Source organism: Lissotriton helveticus, chromosome 10, assembly GCF_964261635.1.
Source record: "Lissotriton helveticus chromosome 10, aLisHel1.1, whole genome shotgun sequence".
NCBI classification, from domain to species: Eukaryota; Metazoa; Chordata; class Amphibia; order Caudata; family Salamandridae; genus Lissotriton; species Lissotriton helveticus.
This window is the reverse complement of record NC_136071.1, coordinates 1,111,141,711-1,111,164,456: the sequence shown is the minus strand read 5'-3', so window position 1 is coordinate 1,111,164,456 and position 22,746 is coordinate 1,111,141,711. Positions and strand designations below refer to the sequence as shown.

Sequence of the window (22,746 nt, the reverse complement as noted above, 5' to 3'; positions counted from 1 at the left end):
GCACAGCGCGAACATTCGCGCCGCTCTGAAGCGGTTCACCGCACCTGCTGAATGTCTTGGTGCCCACAATCAATTTATTTTACTCTAAGGTTCAACGTAATAAGAACTGAGATGACAACCCCCCCCTCCCCTTTACTGATGACCTAACTTTAAGTTGAACTATGGCTGAAATTGTAAATATTAAATATCCTGCTTAATGTATGTGATCAACCGCCTAGGGTTTGTGGAAGATGCGTATTGCATGATTTTGGATAAAGTTCACCATTTTCTGTGCTAATCTAGCAACATTTCAACGTATACCTATAGTAGCTGTCTCACAAGAAGGTATTCTCCTTTATCTTGTGGAGTGTTGCATTGGGTGTGAGCATTCTGCACGTGCTGGAATAGACTGCATCCACTGTATAGCCTGCCATATCAGATATGGCAGTCTCTCTACTCCTTTAATAAAGCATGATGCAATGGCTGATCAGCAATTTCATTATGTATAATAGGAGAGGCAGGATAAGCCTGGTTGTTTACAAAAGTGCCTTATGTGGTTCGATTTCTTTGTTAAAATGGTGAGAGTATCTTCGTTCCCAGATTTCCAGTTAACTCTCGGCTCTTTTACCATAAGTGCTAAGGGACCAGAGAGTTTAAATGGGGATAGGGAATTTTGGAACAACCTATTTACAAGCCTCTATGACTTCTTGGACCCAAGGATTTATTTAAAAGGTGGATTGTCTATCTTTTATTTCCCTAATGACTACTTGCATTTTCATATCTGTTATTTTTGGCTTGGGGTGCTGTCTTCCTATAATATCACCTCCGATTGCTATTACATTGCACCACAGGTGCACTTAGGACCTATAGCACTCTATTCTGTTACAATTGTGGGTGACATTCTGAGTTTGCTGGTCCTTGTGCCTCAGTTTTCTCAATCAATCAATCAAGCAAGCAAATGCTTGTAAAGCTCGGCTACTCACCCATAAGGGTCTGAAGGCGCTGAAGGGAGGAGGTAGAGGGGTGTCTGTTGATCCTTCTAGGAACTGTGGTTCAGTCAAAGAGCCAGGTCTTCAATTTCTGAATTGGGGCAGCAATGGTGATTGCCTGAGGTGGAGAGGCAAGGTGTTCCAGGTCTTGGCGGCGAAGTATGAGAAGGATTTTCCTCTGGCCCTAGTACTGTGGATCCATGGGACAGTAGTTGGGGCGTGTTGGGCAGAGCGAGGGGTCTGCTGGGTGTGAGTGGAATGAGGCTGTGGTTTAGGTACGCAGGTCCAGTGTCCTGGAGGGCTTTGTAGAAGTGTGTGAGGAGCTTGAAGGTGTCCCTTTTGTTGACTGGGAGCAAGTGGACTATCATGTTGAATAATGCTTGCCAAAGTTGAACAAGTTTTCTTTGGCCCTTTTGTTGTGTGGTTCTACTCCCAGGCCATGTCACAGTACTAAGAATTTGACATAATGAGATCCTGAACCATCAACCACTGCTTCCAAAGTGGGGATCTTGTGGTAATACAGCCTATAGCAACTATTATGATTTCTGTTTGTGACCAACATTCATCATGATATCATTATTGGACTGCTGCTGCTATAGGAAAACTAGGACTGGTTGTATGTGGGCCGCTACTGCTTCCTGTAAAGTACTACATAATCTACCATGATTCTCCCCCATGCAGTATTGGTCTAGTTACCTTAAAAGGAACATGGTAGGAGGACAGAACAGTGAAGTTTGAGGTATTAAAAAAATGGCAAATTATCATTGTAAGAAAGTCCAAGTAAGGCATTCTCGCAAAGGTAATTGCAGGGGATTTAAAGTCTGATCTGTCAGATTCTGAAATCCTTTAGCAAGCTTGAGTTTTAAATTTAAAGGAGGGGACGATCAATCAGATGGTTCTGTTTTCTGACTCTATTTACTTATGATCCTTTAAACAATATGAAGAGAACTGTTTATCAAACTTAAGCCGAACAAATAATTTCACAGTTTACGTTGTGATACAGTTAGCACATCAATGGTGTCCAACCATACACACAGAAAAAAAAGTTTGCTGAATAGTAATAAAGTAGCTTTGTGTGTAGTGCCATCACGCATTTATTTGAAAAAAAAACTTAAAAGCCAAAAACAACTTCTCTTGAACGGATTTTCATGCAAGAAATATGAAATAAACAATTTGGACGTATGAAAAGTTACATTTTAATGTTTAAGGTTTCCTTTAATAGATGTATAAAAACAGTTAAAGAAGAAGTGAAAGGTAAACTGGAGCCTGTAAATAAGGTTGTTCTCTAACCGGTTTTGCACATGTTCTGAAGATGAAACGTGGGACTTGAAGATGACCTCACATTTCTCAATCTCTTTCGAGGAAATTACAGTGAACATCATTAACAATGCCAGCAGCACTTAGGAATAGGTGATTGAGGGCTCATTAAACTGGAAAAGATCTTCATCAAACAGGTCTTCAGGCAGCTCTTCATCTCCATCAGCAAAATAAGTGGGGAATGGAAGGTTTTCCTTCGAGTTTCGGTACATAGGCAAGCCAGAGTCTCGAACCTAGGTAAAAAAGAACACAGAATGAGAATGTAACCAGTTAAAGTGATAGTGGTAGCAATGCATTGATGAACAAGTTACTTACATTTGGTAACACTCTTTCTGGTAGAAACTCTACTAAATTGCGGATTCCTCATCTTTAGAATATCCCACGGCTCTAGCCTAGATTCAGAAGATTTAAAACTGCATTTTTCCTATGCGCCTGTAGTTGGTGTAGTGCTGCTCATTGCTGAATTCGAAAGTCGCAAACAAAGCCACATATAAATTCCACCTCTGCACGTTGACGTCAGTTTCCTTTCATTGAACGTGAAGCCCAACAATAATCAGCAATACATGGCTGAAGATTCCTACATTAGGACCTCTGTAGATTGGATTGGAGACCATCAAACGGAACAGGGAGGCAGAAGGGCTTGGAGGAATCTGCGGCTAAAGTATCCACCAGAAAGAGAATTACCAAAAGTAAGTAACTTGTTTTTTGATGGATACTTTTGACTGCAGATTTGTCAACTTTGGAATAGATACCAAAGCAGTACCACCCAAGGTGGTGGGTCTGTGGAATGGCTCAACTCAAAAGCTCCTTCAGGACCAAGTAAGCAAAATGCCCTCCCTGTCAGACCTTGCTGTCAAGATAGTAGTGTTTATTAAACGTGTGTTCTGATGCTCACGTCACAGCCTGACAGATATTCAGAATAGAGACTCTTAGTATTTTGCGTTCTCTCGTGAGCATGGAATGTGGAGGGGGCAGGCTGAGCGAGATGCAGACAGGAGGGAGCGATTGGTGGTGGTCGAGGACAGTTGTGTGTCGGTCCTTTTTAACAGAGTAGATTAGATTAAAGCTTATTAAGCGCTGAGACATCTCAGTCCTAACCACAGAGCCCTATCACCCCAAGAAAAAAACAGTGATCCCAGCATAGACGGTCACTCCGTAACACCAGGGCTTAACATAAGTCCCCGGAAATGACTGAAAAAAACATGTCCTATTTTTTCTACGAAACATCGCTTCAGACGGATGCATCCTTATTTCGTTAGGCATTTTATTCCAGGCTTTAGCTGCTAAAAAGCTAAAGGATCTGCATGCTAAATGTGCTTTTAGAACTTTTGGCACTACCAACTGTGTGCTGTGTCCTGAAGTAACTTATACCCAAGGGCCCGAGGAGATCTGGATCCCTGGTGCGGAAACTTAGGAACACAAAAGATTCCAGGACAGTCTTAGTGACGTTGTGTTTGGGTGCTTTTTGCAGCCTGAGACCCTCGTAAGAATTGCCCTTTGATCGTGGGCACCTGGAGTCTAAGCGAGTCTCAGCGACGCTGTGCGCGTGTTCTTTTTGCAGCTGTAGACCTTCGTGAGGATTGCCCTGTTGTCATGCACCCGGAGTCCAAGTGAGTCTCAGCAACGCTGTGTGTGTGTGCTTCTTCAAGCCTGAGAACTAAGTGAGGATTGCCATGTTATCGTGCACCCGGAGTCCAAGTGAGTCTCAGCGACGATGTGTGCGCGTGCTTCGTGCAGCCTGAGACCTTCCGGAGGAATACCCTGTGATCGTGCACACCCGAAGCCCAGGTGAATCTCAGCCACGCTGTGTGCATGTGCCCTGTTGCAGCCTGAGATCTTTGTATCACCTGCGGCCTGGATCGGCAGCCCCAGAAGAGCTGAGCCGCCGGCCTGAGTCCACCGTTGCCAGAGTGGGACCTCAAACCAACCCTGTTGGGGCAGGGCCCGAGTCCCACTGCCCGGAATCTACAAATTTGTATCGGAGGCCCAAGTTGCTTGTAGAGGAGAGGAGAGCGAGGTCGCACCGCCCAGGTAATGTGTGTCGCCACCTGGGGCGGGGTGCGGCCTCGGAGAGAGACACTCTCGGCCTCTCCCATTACTGCAGCGCGAGCCTCTGCTTTGGCTCGTTTCGCCGCCCGTACTTGCCAAGGAGTGGCAGTACCAGGACCGAAGTGAGGAGCTGCACTTTGGTTGACATCATACCCGTGCTGGGTGCATCTGTTGGCGGAAGCTGACCACGAGTTAGTACGAATGGCGGAGAGACCGCCTAAGGCATCGTGATCGGTGGTGGAGTGCATTACGCATTGCATTATTTCCGGCATTACGAACTGCCTGATTAGTGTATTACGCATTGTATTATTTCTGCATTATGAAATACCTTGTTGCATTACGCATTGCATTATTTCTGCATTTCGAGCTGCCTGATTATTGCATTACGCATTGCACTATTTTTGCATAACGAACTACCTGATTGTTGCATTACATTGGTTTGCATAACGAACTGCCTGATTGTTGCGTTACGCATTGCATTATTTTGGCATTACGAATTGCTTGATTGTTACATAACGAACTGCATTATTTTTACATTGCAAAGCGCCGGATTCTTGCATTACGAACTGCATTGCATTGCATTAGGACTGCAGTGGATCATTCAGAATTGCTGGCCTAATAACTGGCCAGGAGGAATATTACAAATACGCATTTGTTGGATTTATATTGTGTGGTCGCATCGTATATCTTTTTATATACATTTATACTTGTTTTTATAAAACTTTTGTCGAGCCCATTTGCGGTGTCATCATTGGGTTACTGAGAGCGTGTATGCAAATACTTTACACACTTGCCTTGAAGATAAGCCAGGCTGCTCGTGCCAAGCTGTCGAGGGGGTGAGCGGGGCTATCTAAGAAGGTGTCCTTCCTTTCCCTGACGTGGAAGCAAGGGTCCCTATTTGGCCTAAGGTACCTACCTTACCCAACCAGCGACCCCCAGGTTTAACAGCGCTGTTCTGTTGCAAGGAAAGTGTGTGGTTTGTATGCAGCAAATAGGGTGACCACCTCACTTCAAGCCACTATGAACTCTGTCTCCATGCCTGAAGGTTTCGCCTACATTTCATTCTTTTCAAGTGCGTTTGCCTAATTAGTTCACAGAGAGAGAAAAAAAAGACTACAACATTCAGATTGCATTAGGTTATCATAGTGTCTGTAAAGACCTGGAGAGTGGTGGTCACCTGCAATCAGTCAAACGATGACACAATTAGGATAAGCAAACTAATGGATTACAACCAAGTTAATTCAAATGTGTAAATGTAATAAAACAACGCAACTTATGGAGAAATGAGTAATGATGATATGCAAGGGATAAATACTGCAAAAAGTATGAACATTTCTCAAGCACATAAACGTGATGAAAAATGGTACAAATTAATCCAGAGTTCCAAATTAGTTCAAAGTAAAGTGCGAATTCTGTAGGCTCGCCCGCTGAAGCAGTCTTGAGTTCAAAGTGAGCCTTGTCAAAGGTTACGATGTGGCATTGGAGTTCAAGCAAGAAGTTGAATGGCTTATTCAAAAGTATTGAGCCTTTTGGCAAAAAACTGCAGAACAAAAGCAATGTCTTGACTGATGATTCAAGGACATGAACTGACTCTTGTGGTTGCACCTTGGACAGATTTCAGAGGGCCAGGCTTTCTTCAAAGGAAGGCACAACACAAAGTGTCTCTATCCTTGAAGTCTTCACGCATAAGTTTGAATAACCACTGTGCAAGCTAGAGGATTGTTCCAGAATAGTTCCAATGAACAAAGACGCTTTTTGTGGTCTCTCTCAGGAGCTAACCATGGGCAAAATATTCTCTTCAATATTAAGGATCTTCACGACATGATCTTCTCAGGTAATGCAACACCTTCAAGCAAGCTATTGTAGCCAGCTCCCCCCCGCAGGATGGGACTTCTCAAAAACATAAGTCCAAATATCCCACTGGACCGGAGTGCAGCAAAAATCGAGCGACCAATTGTTTTGAGGAACATCACAAGTTTATGACAGAACTGAAAGCAACTCCCAGTAAAACCCTTGACTGAAAGTCAGGAATTCTTCTGTGCAGGCAAGTAGAACAGTTTTCTGTTTCATAGTTTGAAGCAACCCCTAGGACCTTGCAATGACTGAAGCATGGTGTCTAATCAGTTTACTATCTGTGGTGATTCCTAAACTCCATATACTCTTAGGGCACCACCCAGGGCAACTACCTGCATTCATGTTACATGACTCATGCATAGTAACTTGATGATGGTGGAACGACCTTACATAAACAAAGATAAATATTCAGAAAACTGGTAACACCACACAGAGTACATCCCAAGCAGGGACAGCACAAAGTCCCCTCAAGTGAACCTTATGCTGACGAATTACTAATGGGTGTGATAAATATTGAGAAGTATGTTCATCAACAAATCCCAAATGGACAAGTGACACCTTATGCTGACAAATGGATGTGATAACTGATACCAGGTAAACTAAATTATTACACACCTCAGGAGTGAATAATATTTATTGCCAGATTCAATAAAATCATTGCAATATACACCAATGAAACAATAAGACCGAATCAATCAAACAACACATACAAGTAAACACCCTCTGCAATCAAAATTCCAAAACTAAAAAGACAATTGAAACGGACCCTCTGCAATCAAAATTCCAAAACTAAAAAGACAATTGAAACGGATCTAGTTGCAAGAGTAGTGCTAGCAGTGAACGTTGCAAAAGAAGCAAGATAAAATGCTAGTGCATAAAAGGCAAACCAAGTTATACGTCTTCAATACTTTCTTTTTAGAATTACCAGTGAGAGTACCCCTAATTAGGCGGATTTATTATAACAGGTACAAACGGATGAAAAGCACCAGTACAAGGAAGATGAAACCAGGTTTCTAGACATATGTACCCCGTCATTAACACTGGGAGAGTGTGATCCTGATTACATGTGGGCTGGACAGAAATATGTGGTGCCATGAAGCAGTACCGCGAACACTTGGAGGGTTTAGTTCTCGCACGATGTGCCTCTCAATGTTTAATGCAAGATAAAGAAAGCTTGCTGGACGAAATGTACGGACACGTGCACACACCACCATATAGAATCCAATATGGAGGACGTGCTCCAAGTCTTACAAGCTTTACCGCCTTAATGCTGGACACCCATGATGCATTATCACTTGGGGTGGGCCCCGCAGAGTGCGCGCCTCCACTCTGACACTGGGTGCTACAATTACAATCTGCAATTCACCTGTTCATTGGTACAGGCCGCACAAGTAGGTGCATGCTTTTGATCACTGAGGCTGGTTGTTTAAGTGATGTGACCAGACTGGCTTTGACTGTTCCGATACTTGCCCCATTGTTGTGCTTAATAACTGATCAAAAACATAATATAAACACCTGCTCTGTGCATTTTACAGTAAAACGGATGGGGAAGATACTTTGAAGACACTGGGATCCAAGAGGAACAAATACAGTCTACCAAACATGGAGATAAAATGTAAAATAAGTGAGGATCAAACAACCAACTCTCAAACTACTGGTCTTAAGGGCAGCGGCAAATCATCTGCTAAAAAAGCAAGGTGAACTACAGAGCAGAGAGGCTGTTTCAGGCCTTGGACTTTCAGCATCTGACATAGGACCTGACAGAAGGCAGTATGTATCGAATACGTTGATGCAATCATTGAACAACAACCTACTGTGCCTTTACCTGAAACGACATCAAGGGGGAAGTGGTCAGACTGGCCAGGTAATGCATGCACACATTCTAGAAATAAAGGGTAGGTTAAAGCACCTCTCTGTGGTAGCATGAAACACTCAAGTGCATCAAATGCAGGGCACGTCTTGAAAGCAGAACACGTAATGAACGCACTGCACCAGGAGAATGAGCTTTCATGTTCGAATGCACTCAATTCTACGAACACAGATTTAAAACTGACAAATGTAATAGATCACACACTAGATTCACAAACACTACACTCTTCACCCAATACCACTAGTAAGGGTAATTCAGATGGCAACTTGTTGCTCACTCACCTTAGCAAACACATGCAGAACCCCACAACCTACAAAACAAGTCAGCCTTATAATACTCTAATATAACCATATCTATGCAGACAATGCGCCCAGCTCTAAACACAACTAGGACCTAAAAACACCCATCATACATCTTTACAATCCGCGCAGGCAATAAAATAGATCCTTCCAGTCAAAGAACCAGCACAAAGCCAAGAGTCGAACACCTCAAGAATTACAACACTATTCAAAAGCCTGTAATTAACTATTGTGGGTTACCTACATTCGTAATTGCCTAATACCAGTAGAAATGGAGTACAGCAAACTTAAATCTCTACACATAAGAAAACAGACTACACTAGATTCAGCAACACCACCATCAAAAGCCACCAATTATTGAGTTCTTTCCTTTTTGCATATTGATTGATATTTCAATTGGGCCAGATGCTGCAGGTCACTATCATAAATATATTTGCCCTGTACTCTAATAACAAAGTAAGTCAGATGTCGCTATATAAGATATATCAACATCTATTAACACACCCAGGGCACTAATTGAGCTACACCAGTTCTAAGGCATAGGTTTGTAAACCTACCAGAGTAAAAAAGCAACAGATCAAAGTCAAGATGTGTGGGATCAGAAGGGCCAGATCAAATACAACAATGCACACCGGACAGCCCCTAAGGGTTAAGATGCCACACCAGCAAGAATTATACATTATACAGAAGGCAGTATCGTAACATGCTGGTGTGTGCATGAAGGTGGATGAACTTGCTGCAGTATTGCAGACTGTTGCTCTGAATGTCCAAAATTCCCTGCATGCTTTAAAAGTCTTGCAGCCACATGCATCAAGCGATTTAGGAATCGCAAACGGTGCGAATCGCAAAAATAGGCCGTTTCCGATTCCTAAATCACTATTTGGGATGCATCAAACAAAAATACAAGAAATCGCTATTTTTTGCGATTTCAAAAAATGCGATTGCGTTTAAGGAATCGCAATTTGCGATTCCTTAAATGCAATGCATGACATATTTAAAAATTGCGAATTCGGAATTAGGAGGGAAAAAATTACCATGAGGTAGGACCTCATGGTAATTTGCGAAAAATCTAAAAAATGCATTTTTGTGCTTTTTTCAAACTGTCATGTTGTGCACACACATGCCCTTAGGGCATGTGTGTGCACAACATATGTGCATAGATTGATTTCAGGGGTGCAACAGGGTGTCCTTTGGACACCCCTGCACCCTTGAAATCTCAATCTCAATTTGCGATTAGCTAATTGCGAATCGCAAATTGAGATTGTCTTCCCATTCATTCCTATGGGCCTTTTGGCCCATAGGAATCAATGGGAAGGGATTCCTTAATTGCGATTCGCAAATTGTGAATCGCAATTAAGGAATAATAAGGAATCGCTAAAAAAATTGCGATTTTTTGATGCATCGCCGTTTGCGATTCCTTAATTGCGATTTCTTAATTTTCGCAATTAAGGAATCGCAAACGGCAACAATTATGCATGTACCTGTTGGTCCAAAATTGTGGAAGTCATGGGTTGCCCACGCATTACGTATTCTCAAATCAGAAGAAACAACATGGATTTTTATTGCAGTAAAGGCAATTAATAAATCACCCTCACAGGTAAACTTTGTCTCACAAAAAATGACAAGGTCATAAAATGAAGGACAAAAAACACTAACATCATCAATAGACAGAGTAATACATCTAACACTCAATGCCAAGGTTACTTTGCTTGACGGGTACAATGCCTGCACTGTAAAGAAGAAGAAATACAATTGCGAACTGCCTCATGACCATTATCCATTGCCTCTTATTCAGATGTTTTTTGCATCTGTAGCTTTTCATAATTCCTGATGTCAATTTATTGCAACGGTTTGGTATGGAATCCCTTCCTGTGAAAATTCAAATAAGTCTTATGATAATTTTGTTTACAGGAGGGCAGCAGAAGGGTCTCTGAAACCAGTTCCTGTGGGTCCTTTCTAAGCTTTGAATCCAGCAGCAACATTAGTTTTCAAAACTTAGCCGCGAACGCCTTATCCACACCAGCGCTGAAGATAGCGTATGGAACCATAGGGCAACTGAGCCTGAACGACAGGAAGCTCGCGCCGCACACGTCTGTAGCATTTGACATGTTAATACAGAACCAATCAGGTGCTGACATTCCTGAAGTACTCTGAAATGGATCTTCGTCTCCGATGTTAATGTTCTTGTCCCTGAAAACTAGGAATTTATGTTTAAAAAAATCGGTGTTTGAAATAGGACAACCATCAGGGCTGAAGCGTGTGCAAGTAAGACTGCTGAAAATTGCTTTTTCTCTGCCAGTATGTCTTACTCAATTTTTCATATCAATTGCCCATCTCGCTCTCTAAATCCCTTCAATTTACACCCTACGGTTTACACCAGGTTTGATCATTTTTAGGCGATTCAACAAAACGTCCAGGCGGGCTGCCTCAGCAGTTTTGTAAGTCTTCCCTTTGTGCAAGTCCTATTTTCTTTTATTGAGCTGTCACAATGAATCAGATTATTTTCTTGTATTCGTGTACTAAGCTGTTCACTCTTTGTTGCAAAAGCCTCAGTTGCTGTAAAAGAAAAAACAGCCAGCGCTTTAGAATCTCTTTAGAACAGGAAGCCGCAACAATCAGCAATTTCAGCCCTCGGTAGTTCAGAAGGTAAATCGTGGTAAAACTAGAGAAAGACAAGCTAATCCATAAACCAGAATACACACATTTCACTTAGGACAAGCTTTCAGGATTTCCATCAGATACAGCTTTTCATTTTTTGCTCAAAAGGTTTGGAAAGTGCAGCAAAAGCACATGAATGCCTTCCATTCACAAGGGTCCCATTGTATGTACAAATAAATGTTGTTTATCTTTTAGGTTTTATTTGTCACTATCATGCATTATTTGAGCAGGAAAAAAGATTCCCGTTGCTGCCCTTTTTCCTAGAAACTGGTCCCACTGAAGGCTCTCCTCTGTATAAACACCATAAATGATGGATTTTCAGATAAAAGAAACCTTGGGAACCCACTGAGGAATTCAAATGGGCGAGGCAGACCCAACAAAAAAAACTACATGTATTCACTGTTTGGTCCTACATTTGCGCTCTGTATTGAGTGCGTTTTAAAGCCTTTAACCCAATGTTCAGCTTTTTTCTGTGTCTAATGTGGGGCCGAGGGTGTTAGGTGGGATTAAAAAAATGGAGGGATCTCTAACAGGAGAGTAGACAAAGAAGTGTAAGTAGAAATGAGGCGCGGCCTATGTAATTTTAATTAAGGATGTAGTTTGACACGTAAACGAATATTCTGTGCTTCCATAGAGTGCCAGCCACCCAATTGATATTTTGGTGCCTCGCTGAGCTTTCAGTTATTGCATCCAGATGTACAACACAATAACTGACTAACCGTGGGCGGAGAACTCCGCTCCGCGGAGTGTGCGGAGATTTGCCTACTCAGCGTTCTGTGGAGAACGCAGAGTAGGCAAATCTCCGCACACTCCGCAGCGGAGCGGAGTTGGTCTGCCGCCCGCCTCCAACCCCAACTGAGATATAAGTTAAGTAATTTAAAAAAAGTAAAAACCACTTACCTGTTTACCGCGGCGTCCCCGAGATGCCCTCCTCCTGTTCCTTGCCATATGGGTACTGCTTGAAGTTGAAGTTGAAAATATTTCTAAAGCGCACTGCGACCAAGCGGCTTCCTGGCGCTAAGAGATAGACAATATCAGATGGAAAGGGCGGCCAGGGAATTACAGGGTTGCGAAAGCTTGGGCAAACAGATGAGTTTTGAGCGCCTTGCGAAAGTGTGGATAGACAGAAATAGACCTGATGGCAATTGGGAGACTGTTCCAGAAGCGGGGGCCAGAATAGAGAATCTGGTGCCACCAGTTCGGGATTTACGAAAGCGGGGGACGTTAAGAAGTGCCTGACTGGAGGAACGGAGATTGCGACTGGGATGGTAATGGGAGATCAGAGAATTGATGAAGATAGGGGCAGTGCGGGTTCTGGCCATAAAGACCAGGCATCCCATCTTGAAGAGAGTTCTCTGCAGGATGGGAAGCCAGTGAAGGGACTTGAGAAGAGGGGTGGTGTGATGGTACTTAGGTAGTCGGTGTACAAGACGGGCTGCCTGGCTTGAATGAATTGCGCATGCGCGCGCGCCCACGCATGCGCAATTCTATCAAGCAGTACCCGTATGGCGAGGAAGACTAGGAGGGCATCTCGGGGACGCCGCGGTAAACAGGTAAGTGGTTTTTACTGCAATATATCTGTTAGATACTTATGCTCTTTTCCACCACACATCTTTCTGAAATCCTCCATCTGAATATGTTGCACGTCATCGTTCCTCTTCAGCATCTTCTTTTCACTTTCAATTGCATGTGCATCTCCTTCACTTCACCACCCCCCCACAGACACACTACGCACCCACTTACCTGCAAGCACTGCATTTTCTTTTACTTTTGCTCTGTCAATCTTCTGACTGTTGTGTCCCTCCTTCACACATTTGCATGTGAAATATAAACAGGAACTACACTGCTGAAGTGAATTACTTTGAAAGTTATTTCAGTCCTTGATTAGAAACGGTTGTAAAGTTAGGGATATGAACATAGCGCCCGAAAGGGACCCATTTCTATGCTGCTATTTAATTATTGCCTAGGTCTGAGACCCGGAGGAAAGCAGCCAACTTACAGCCCTGGTGATACCCACATCCTAAGATGCCCTTGACATTTGAGACGTAATTTACTCCATTCAGTAACGGCAAAGTCAGCCAGCCATTCATGAGGAGTAATGCAGCAATTCTACAGCAAGACCGGATGAGTGCATTACCTGCATTTACTCTCTAATGAGAGATATACAGGTACAAAATTACAGGTACATAATAAAAGAAATTACAATGGAACCAAAATAATGTCCAGCAGAACTTTTTAGAGTAAGGAGGGAAGAAGATGTACGAGTTACTTACCTTTAGAACAACGTATCTGGTAGAGACAATTCTAGCAGCAGATTCCTTAACGTATTGTATTGTATTGTAAGGGGTGCTTATAGAGCGCACTGACACCATGGGTTTCCTGGCGCTGGATAGACATAGAGGGTGCAGAGGGACTAACCAGATTGAGGGAAGAGCCAGGTTTTTAGGGACTTACGGAAAAGAGTAAGAGAGTTAGAGGTTTTAAGAGAAGAGGGAAAAGAGTTCCAAAGCTTGGGGGCCAGGTGTGCAAATCTCCGGCCTCCGGATCTACAAAGCTTGTAAGAAGGGACGGTCAGAAGGTGAAGATGGGAGGATCTCAAATTACGGGGCGGGCAGTAGGGTCTAATCAAAGATTTCACAAAGGCGGGGCAAGGCCCAGTTAGTGATTTGAAAATAAGGCAGCTGATCTTGAAAGCCGACCTTGCGGTAACGGGGAGCCAATGGAGTTTGGCCAGGAGGGGCCTGGCGGACTGCCACTTCGGGATCCCTAGGGCCAATCTCGCCGCTTGATTTTGCACCACTTGCAGTCTAGCTACCGATGTCTTAGGCAGACCGTGGTAGATTGCATTAGAAAAATCTAAGCGGGAGAGGACGAGAGCCATGATGACCTGCAGGAGGGCATCGGGTGTGAAGAGGGATGCCACTTTCCTGATCCTGCGCAGCTGGTAGATACAGGACGAGACCACCGTCCCCACCTGTGGCCCAAGGGATAAACCGGAGTCGATTGTGACCCCTAGGCTCTTCACCGAGGCCACGGGGGTGGGAGAGGGACCCAATTCCGCCGGCCAGAATTGTGGCCCCCAGGAGGTGGCGCTCCTACCGGGAAGGAGGAGCTCCGTCTTCCCGGCGTTCAATTTTAGCTGGTTATGGCCCATCTACTGGAGGATGTGGGACATGACTGCCTGAAAATTGGGAATAGCAGAAGGGGAGTTAAGAGAAAAGATGAGTTGCAGGTCGTCCGCGTAATTAAACACGCGGACGTCCCACTGCCTCAAAGAAAAAAGAAGGGGACGAAGATAAAGATTGAAAAGAAGAGGGGATAGAGAAGAGCCCTGGGGGACCCCACAGGGTGAGTGCTCCCTGGGAGCCCTGAAGGTACCCAGGCTGAGGGTCTGAGACCTGCCGGTCAAAAAAGATTTGACCCAGTCCAGCGCCAGGCCCTGGATGCCCGCCTGCTCGACGCGGTGGAAAAGGATGTTATGGTCCACCGTGTCGAAGGCGGCAGACAGGTCTAATAATACCAGGGCCTGGGGGGTACCCTTGTCAACCCCGTCTCTCAAGGCATCCAGCACCGCCAAGATCACAGTCTCCGTAGAGTGGCCGGGTCTGAAGCCAGCCTGGTTGGCCTCGAGGAAGTTGGAACTCTCGATAAACTGTGAGAGACAGGTGGTGACGTGGGCCTCCAGGATTTTAGAAAAGAAAGGTAAAAGTGAGATAGGACGGTAATTTGCTGGAACGGCGGGATCCGCCCCTGGCTTCTTCAAGAGGGGGACCAGAACGGCTTCCTTGAAGGAGCCAGGCACCGTGCCAGAAGAGAGAGAAGAATTTAACAGAGGGAGGATACAGTTGGGTAAGGAGTGGCAGATAGCCCGGAGTATGGACGGGGGACAGCAGTCGTCTGGGGATCCAGACTTGATGCGGGTGGCAAGAGTGGCCAAAGAAGTGGGGTCTAAGAGAGGGAATTGTGAAAATGAAGAAGAGTTGTGGGGGGGCGAAACAAAACCAGCGCCGGGAGAAGTAACTCGGATGGTGTCCTTAATCAATACAATTTTCTCGACAAAATAGGTGCTAAGAGCATTGCATGCTTCCTGTGTGGCAACCTGGGTGGGGAGCGTCCTGGGGTCGGAGGTAAATTCATTGAGGACTTTGAAGATTTCTTTGGGTTGACATGGGGCCGATAAAATTTTTCCTGATGCATAAGTTTTCTTTGCTGTAAGAATGGCAAGTTTGTACCTATTGCGGGCGGCCACATAGGCATCTCTACTTAAGGGGTGGTAATCTCTCCTCCACTTGCGCTCGAGTTGACGGAGTTCGAGGTGGAGGGATTTGAGATGGGGGGTAAACCATTTGTGCGAGTTGCTATGCCGGGATTGGGGAAACTTGGTTAGAGGGGCAAAGATGTCGCTGGCTGTCGTAAGCCAGTCTGCTACCGACCCGTAGAGCTTATCAATGCCAGTGTCATTGGGTAGCAAAGGACAGGTTTGGGACAGGTGGGCTAGCAGTTTGGGGGAATCGACAGCTTTCCACTTGCGAGCCATGCCGCCCTCCCGCTGGGGGACCCTAATCTGGCCAAACGCCGAAATTGTAACGTAGAATTATCCCAAGGCGTGAGACTGGATCCAGATTTTTTTTTGCCATAGCATCCCTGTGTGCCAGGGTGACGGCATCACGCGACTCCGCCCTGGGGTTGTCCGTGTACGTGACGTCAGCGAGGTCACATAAGTCCAACCCCGGCGCGCCTTCGTCACTTTTCTTTGCCACAATGCAGAGCCAACATGCAAGACCGTGAGAGTATAGGAACAGTGTGCGAAAGAGCAGAAAAATTAGAAAAAGGGATGGTAAGGGACAATACCATAAGGAGCAGTGCGAGACACTGCAGCACCCAAAGGCATGGAAAGAAGAAAGAACAGAGCACAGCCATGAACAGCAACCCCGCCAGTAAGGTGATTGCCCCCCCCCCTGGAGACAAAGAGTATACGAAAAAACGTCATGATAACATGCAGCAGGACTACGACCCCAACCAAGAACAATGAAGTGGAACCAGTCCGGGACAATCCAGGCAGGAGAAGACTCCACGACAGCCCCTCACAGAATGTGACAAACCCCCATAAGGAACATGGGCAGAGGCCCGGCCAAAAGACCCCAACCTAGAGATAGCAAAGGGACCAGAACCCCTAGAAATGAAAGGGGAAGGGGGTGTAGAAAGTAGGCCCCAACACGGGGCAACTACAGCACAAGGGCACAGAAGTACCTCTAAATCTATCCCCCAATGTGCCAAAAAGGGAGGAAGGAAACAAATAAACAGGAGGAACATCCAGTCAGAAAGAGCAACAGAATGCACTTACTGAAGACATAGCCACCCACAGGGAAGGAAATGCAGAAGACGAAGCCAAAAGTCCTCGCAGAAAGGGGAGGAAGGGTGGACCGTGAATGAAACTGCGGCTAGAATCGTCTCTACCAGATACATGGTTACCAAAGGTAAGTAACTTGTACATCTGATAGAGACTACTAGCCGTAGATTCCTTAACGTAGAATAGATACCCTAGCCATACCCAAGGGGAAGGAGGGTTTGCGAGAGGACCCCACCAACCTGGACATAATAGGGGGTCCCACAGGGGACGAGGCCAATGAACAGGTAAAAGAGCCCTGTCCCCCCCAGGCAAGGGGAACCCCTGCATCTAGAAGACCACCAACCCCAGAGGGGATGCGGGAAGACAAGAAGAGAGGCAGCCTGCCGTCCATCAGCAGGAGAAACGAGGGCAAACCGAAAGGAGGCCAGAGCGCCCCACACCCATTCAAGCTATCAAGAACCTCCCCAAGAAGCCCCAAGGCCCAAACAAGGAAGAGGAGCACCTAGGAAGGAGAGCAACCTAGAGACTCCAAGGAGAAGAGGTAGAGCAAAGGCAAGCCATCACACTGGGAACACGCCCAGTGAAGAGGGCAGCAGAGCCTAACACAGCCAGAAGGCAACAGGCCAGACAGAACGGCGCCCTTAACAATAGGGGAGGCGGAAGCAGACAGGGTAGCCCAAGGTCACCCAGGGAGAACCGCCCAACATCCTGCAGGACAGACTGCGCCCCAAGAGGAACAAGGAACCCAAGAACCAGCTCAACCCCTAGGGAGGAGAGGCAGAACTGAAGGCAGGGCCCACTGGAAGAAGCAGATAAGGCAAAGAGGACTGTCCCGCCAAAGTGCCGGAAGGCACAATGGTGCATAAAAACAGTAGGTCAGCACCGGCATGCAAGGCCAGACGCCGACAACATCACAGAACAGTGCACTCATGGCAAGCCAGACGCCAGCCGAAGACAGAGACCAGGAAGGCCAAGAAAGGCCCGGACACGTCCCTAAGGCAGGTGTCCACACACACAGCCCAAAAAGAAGGCCGCAGACAGCAGGCCTTACCAGGCCAACAAAGCAGCGACCCCGTAGAAGACAGCCCGGGGCGCAACTCAAGCCGATCCAAAACTACCAGCAAGTGGAGCACACCTGCAACTTACCTTCATGCCACGGAGAGCAGAGGCCCGAAAAGTGACCACACCTCCCCAGCACATGACAGAGCTATATAATAGCTACCGTTACCCCACATAGGGCATGTCACGTCCCAAAACATGGGAACCCTTTTAAGAAAAAACATTCCGCTGCAGAGGACACAGAAAGACCTGCGGAGAACCCGCAAACGGCTTGTCAATGAGCCAATAAGAATAACAGTAGGCCTAGTCTAAGGGCCAACACGGCTTAGAAAAAGCCAGAAAACAGAGTAAAAAATTGGCCGGCCACTAGCCAACAACACCATAATTCGAAGAAGAAGGACTGGAATGCACAGTAATCACACAGATCACACAAGTAGGGCGACCCGCCACAATGGAAGAACACCTCCCGAAAACCAGATCAACTCACAGGTCACTGAGGGGGAGAAGGAGGAGGAGGAGGAGGCGGCCGAAGCCCTGCCAAGAACCTCTGAATGGGCAAGTCCGCAGGGGCGTGGAACAAAAGAGCCATCAAAAGGGAGGTCCACCAGCCGTTCTTGAACATTCTCTGGGAACACAATGTCCCGGAGCCAGGCATGTTGACGAAGTGCGACCGAAGAAGCCATGGCACGAACAAGCACCTCTGAGACGTCCAGAGCAGAGCGAAGAATATACACCGCCAGCTCCCGGCCATCCAACACATGGTGCCGCAGATCCACACAGGCACCCTCCTGAGAAGCGGCAGACATAAGGGACTCCGCTGAGTCCCCCAAGCAAGAAGTGGCCCTAACTAAAATACACAAAGCATTAAGAGCCCGCAGAGCACATTACGCCCTCAGGAGTCAAGCCAGCCGGCCTCCTGCGATGGGGGAGACAACAGCGGTGGCAGAGAGGGGAAGGCATTCTGCAAAAGAGGGCCCCTGGTAGAAGGGTGGAAGGAAAGACACACCTAAATACGCTGCGCCAGATGGTGGCGGTGCAGAAGGTGTTGGGGCACCGGGTCCCCCATGGCGGGGCGCCCTAAGCCCCCAGAAGAGAAGAATGGAGCGAGCCCTCGAAAGGAATTCACAGCTCCCTACCACCAGAACCTTGATGGAGGACCTCCAGAAGATGATCCGCAGGGAAATGGGCAGCTGGATCACCCATGTGCAAGATTCCCACAGCCGTGGAAACAGCACGAGCAAAAGCAGCACCCGTCTCTGTAGGGCCCCGCTGTGGAGAAAGCAGCTTCTCAGTAGGGGACGCCTGCAAGCTAAGGGGGACGTCCCCCAAGCCAACAGGAGGAAGGAAGGGCAAGGTCCGGAAAGGAGGAAGAGGGACCGAGGAGTGTGGGACCTGTGGAGCCTCAGACGAAAACCGCTGCCGCAGTGACAGCGAGGAGCCGTCCTTAGACGACCCTGGGGAAAAAGCCAGGACGCGGCGGCCCGTCTCCGGCGAGGACTAGACCAGCAAGCGCTGAACCTCTGGAGAAGAGGAGGCGTCCGAAGACGAGTCAATGACCCGACGTCAGCCTGGCGCCGTAGAGTCAGCAATCTGAGGCAGGTCCTCGTTGTCCAGCGCCAATGGAGACGCCGGAACGACTTCCGCCACAGCGCAGGAGACCAGGGCTGGGCCGGAGCCGGGGCGGCGAAGGAGCATCGCCAGAAAGGCGTTGACCCCCGACGAAGCAGCCGCTGCGTGTAGAAATGAGAGGGACGAGGGGACCCCAGCCAGCTACGGCCCGTGACGGGACGAGAAGGGCCCTCCGCCAGCCCCTGCCAGCGCCTAAGCGGCGTGACCTCGGCCTCTGGCAAAGCCACCGCCTTGTCCCGAGGGCCGAGGGGGGCTAGGGATGCGACCTGAGCCCCGGCGACCTCCCGCAACACCACAGGGACTCCCGCAGGAGTTTGGGGTGAAGCCGAGGCGCCTTGGTACGAAGGAGGGACCCCCGAAGGGCCGCACCCCAACAGCACCACATCCTCCGAACCTGGATCTGAGTCAGTCGGCGCCAGGGCAGGAGCCACCGGTGACGCCAATGAGGGCCCCGCACATGGCAAGGGATCCGTAGACGTCCAAGGAGGGGAAGGAGGAGGAGGACGACCCACATTGGGAAACGGCAGATAGAGGGACGACACGTGGAGCCGCACCACCTGCAGAGAGCCCACACCCCCACCAGGCCGGGAACCAGCCCTCGGGAACAACCTGCGACACTTACCGACAGGTGAGCGACACTCTTGCGGCCTGGGAGATGGGCGATGTCGAAGACGGAAGCGGGGATTACTGAAAACCTCCGCAGAGTCCGGGCGTGGAGACGACGCCGACCTGGTCATGCGGGCTGGAAGAAGTTTCATCTGGCGCTCCCCGCTGGGACTTCAGTTTCATCTGCTGGCACGCCTCACAATCAGTGGAGTCGTGGTGTTCTCCCAAACACCACATGCAGATGGTGTGAGGATCTGTCACCGACATCTGGCGTGCACAAGACGAGCAGGTCTTAAAGCCCGAAGGCATTCGCACACTGTTCCCACACACACGCAACAAGCGAAAGGGAAAGGGAAGGGCCCGAAACAGGCAAGGAGCACGATCCGGATCCACGATGCACGCAGAAAAGGAAGAAACTGACGTAGGCGCGCCGGGGTGGGACTTATGTGACCTCGCTGACGTCACGTACACGGACAATGCCAGAGCGGAGTCGCGTGATGCCGTTACCCCGGCGTGCAGGGATGCTGTGGTAAAACATTTTCCGAATCCAGTCTCACGCCTGGGAATAACTCAACGTTATGGAATCTGCGGCTAGTAGTCTCTATCAGATACATGAAAACAGTGGTCATAATAAAGTAATAAAGACAAAATGATGTCCCAGCAAAAATTGAAAGATTGTTGGCTTAAGAGATACAATGTGTGTCATTAATCCCTAAAGTCACCCTGTTTTGCTGATTGATTCCAGATCATTGGAACATGAATGGACAAGGCTTGTCTTATGGTTCCGTTTCCTTCTTGCAATGTTTTGTCTGCAGTCTGGCTCATGGTTTGGTGTACCACAGACACGGCTACTTTGTTGACCAGGTTGTATAGGGTCTTGTTGTTGAAGGATTTATAAGTGATGCAGCTGGTCTTGAAGATGATCCAGAGTTGAAAGGAAAGCGCTACTGAAGTTGTTCCAAAATGGAGGTTATGTGTTCACATTTCTTCGAGCCCTTTTTGAGCTGTACTGTTGCATGTAGGATACTTTTCAGAATGCTATCACTAACTTCCAAACTACAATGACCGATGTCACTACCTGGATGAGGACCAAGTGCCTGAAAATTAACTCAGACAAAACAGAGGGCATCAAGTTCGGAAACAAGTCCTCGCCCTGGGACGACACTTGGTGGTCCTCCGAGTATGGAGCACCTACCCCTACTGACCACGCACGCAACCTCAGAATCATCCAAGGCTCCCATCTCACCATGAAGCAAATGATCAACGCGTCGCCTCTGCCTGCTTCCACACTCTACACATGCTCTGCAAGATCTTCCGATGGATCCCGGTCTCAACAAGGAAGATAGTCACCCAAGCCCTCATCTCGAGCAGACTGTACTACAGCAACACATTCTACGCTGGAACCACCAAATTGCTCCTAAACCACCTCCAAAACATCAAGACTTTGGCAGCTAGACTCATCTTCGACCTACTCAGAAGACTCAGAATCACCCCACAAATCAGAGCCCTCCACTGTCTCCCAGTCTAGAAGACATGCCTCTTCAAGCTCCTCACGCATCCAACAAAGCCCTCCAACCAGACTCGTATACATCAACATTCGCCCGACTTTCCACCAACTGACCAGAGAGCTCTGCTCCTCCACCCTCGCCTTGGCCCACATCCCCCACATCCGCAGCAACCGTGGTGTTTCTCCTTTTATCATCTATGATGTTGTTCTTACAGACAGAACCTTATTTTTTTCTACCACTGATCTCGTTGCTCTGTTCCAAACATGTACTGGGTTTGCCTCTCGACGAGCCGCGAGGCTTGTGGTGTTTTAAAACAATTCTTTAGGAACTTCTACACCTTAACAATCCTTTTCCTCTTTTATAGATGAAGCACATTAAATCAACCCCTGAAAAGCTTTGATTGGACATAGTTCTAGGAAAATCCATTCCTTGACATTAAATTGCACGCTAAAAGATAAAAGATTCCGTTGCTGATCCAAACCGGATGTTCTACATTAATGCAGGAGAGCGGAATTTCCATCCTAATGTGATTATGTTGGCTATAAAAAGTTTTCAGGAAGGAATTACATCGACGTTTTATTCACTGCCTTAAAGATCATTTTTTTATCAAATTGAGATTGACAGTTTGTCGCTGGACAACCTTACTTGCAAGTAAAATGGCCGATTTTTCCTACGTTCTTGCAAATAGGACTCTGCAGAATTACTTATGGCTTGTTTTATTGGTCCTGTTATGGATGAAATATTTTATTTTTTCCAGTTCTGCAAGTCTACAATTCTTTAAACCCCTATACCTGCAGTAACATTTGACACCACAAAATTCATCAATTGGTCTTAGAAGCAAAGAGAATTTTGGATTATCTTTTGCAGTACTTCTTTTTGATTCTATTATGGAATCTACTTACAGCTTCCATGTGCCAGTACACAGATGCTCTTAAAGGGTTCTGTTTGTACTATTTATGTTTTCTGTACTAAAGCAGCATCAAGTTAGTTCCCAACAAATTCATCCCACCAATGCGCCGGAGAGTGAAACGAGTTTGAAAACAATTCAATGATAGGCTGAAGAATATGGATGGGGCAGTGGGAGGTTACCAATGAGGCCATAGAAACCGACAGATGGGTCATTATCAGCAGGTGCAAAGCACAGGCATACAGAAAGCAGTAAGGTGGACACTTGTAAACAGGATTGCAAAACTGCTTCTTAGTTTTATCTGACCGCTCCTCAGTATTTTTCTAGATCAGATGTGCATATGTTTTTCAGAAAGAAAAGTTCATCACAGCAACTTAGTACTCGTAAATGCTGTTTACAAAAGCAGAATTGCATAAACAAGAACAAGTTGCTATTCCAGCAAATTCATTGAATGTTGTGAATACTGTGAACTCCTAGTCTACCCCGCTCAAGGACAATGACTGACAGTCTAGCACTCTCTCAAGCATCTGTCTCTACTCGCTCAGCTACTGGTAGTGCCCACACTCCGCCCCAGGAAGTAGGAACTGAACCGTCACTCAAATTTTCACAGGATCTCCATGCCAAAAATCCATGCGCTTGAGACATGGTCTCATGCCGCGCACTTTCTTGGAA

General features: G+C 46.9%; 1 protein-coding gene across 1 annotated transcript in view; it reads right to left on the bottom strand.

Annotated features, from left to right (window-relative positions):
* Nucleotides 1-2,140: 2,140 nt before the first annotated feature.
* MRPL3 (mitochondrial ribosomal protein L3) overlaps nucleotides 2,141-22,746 on the bottom strand; it is a 347,579-nt gene continuing 326,973 nt past the window's right edge. The window contains exon 10 of the mRNA XM_078663875.1: nucleotides 2,141-2,518. Within this exon, the coding sequence (XP_078520001.1) occupies nucleotides 2,369-2,518 (150 nt within the window). The 3' untranslated portion in view covers nucleotides 2,141-2,368. The remainder of the gene's footprint in view (nucleotides 2,519-22,746) is intronic.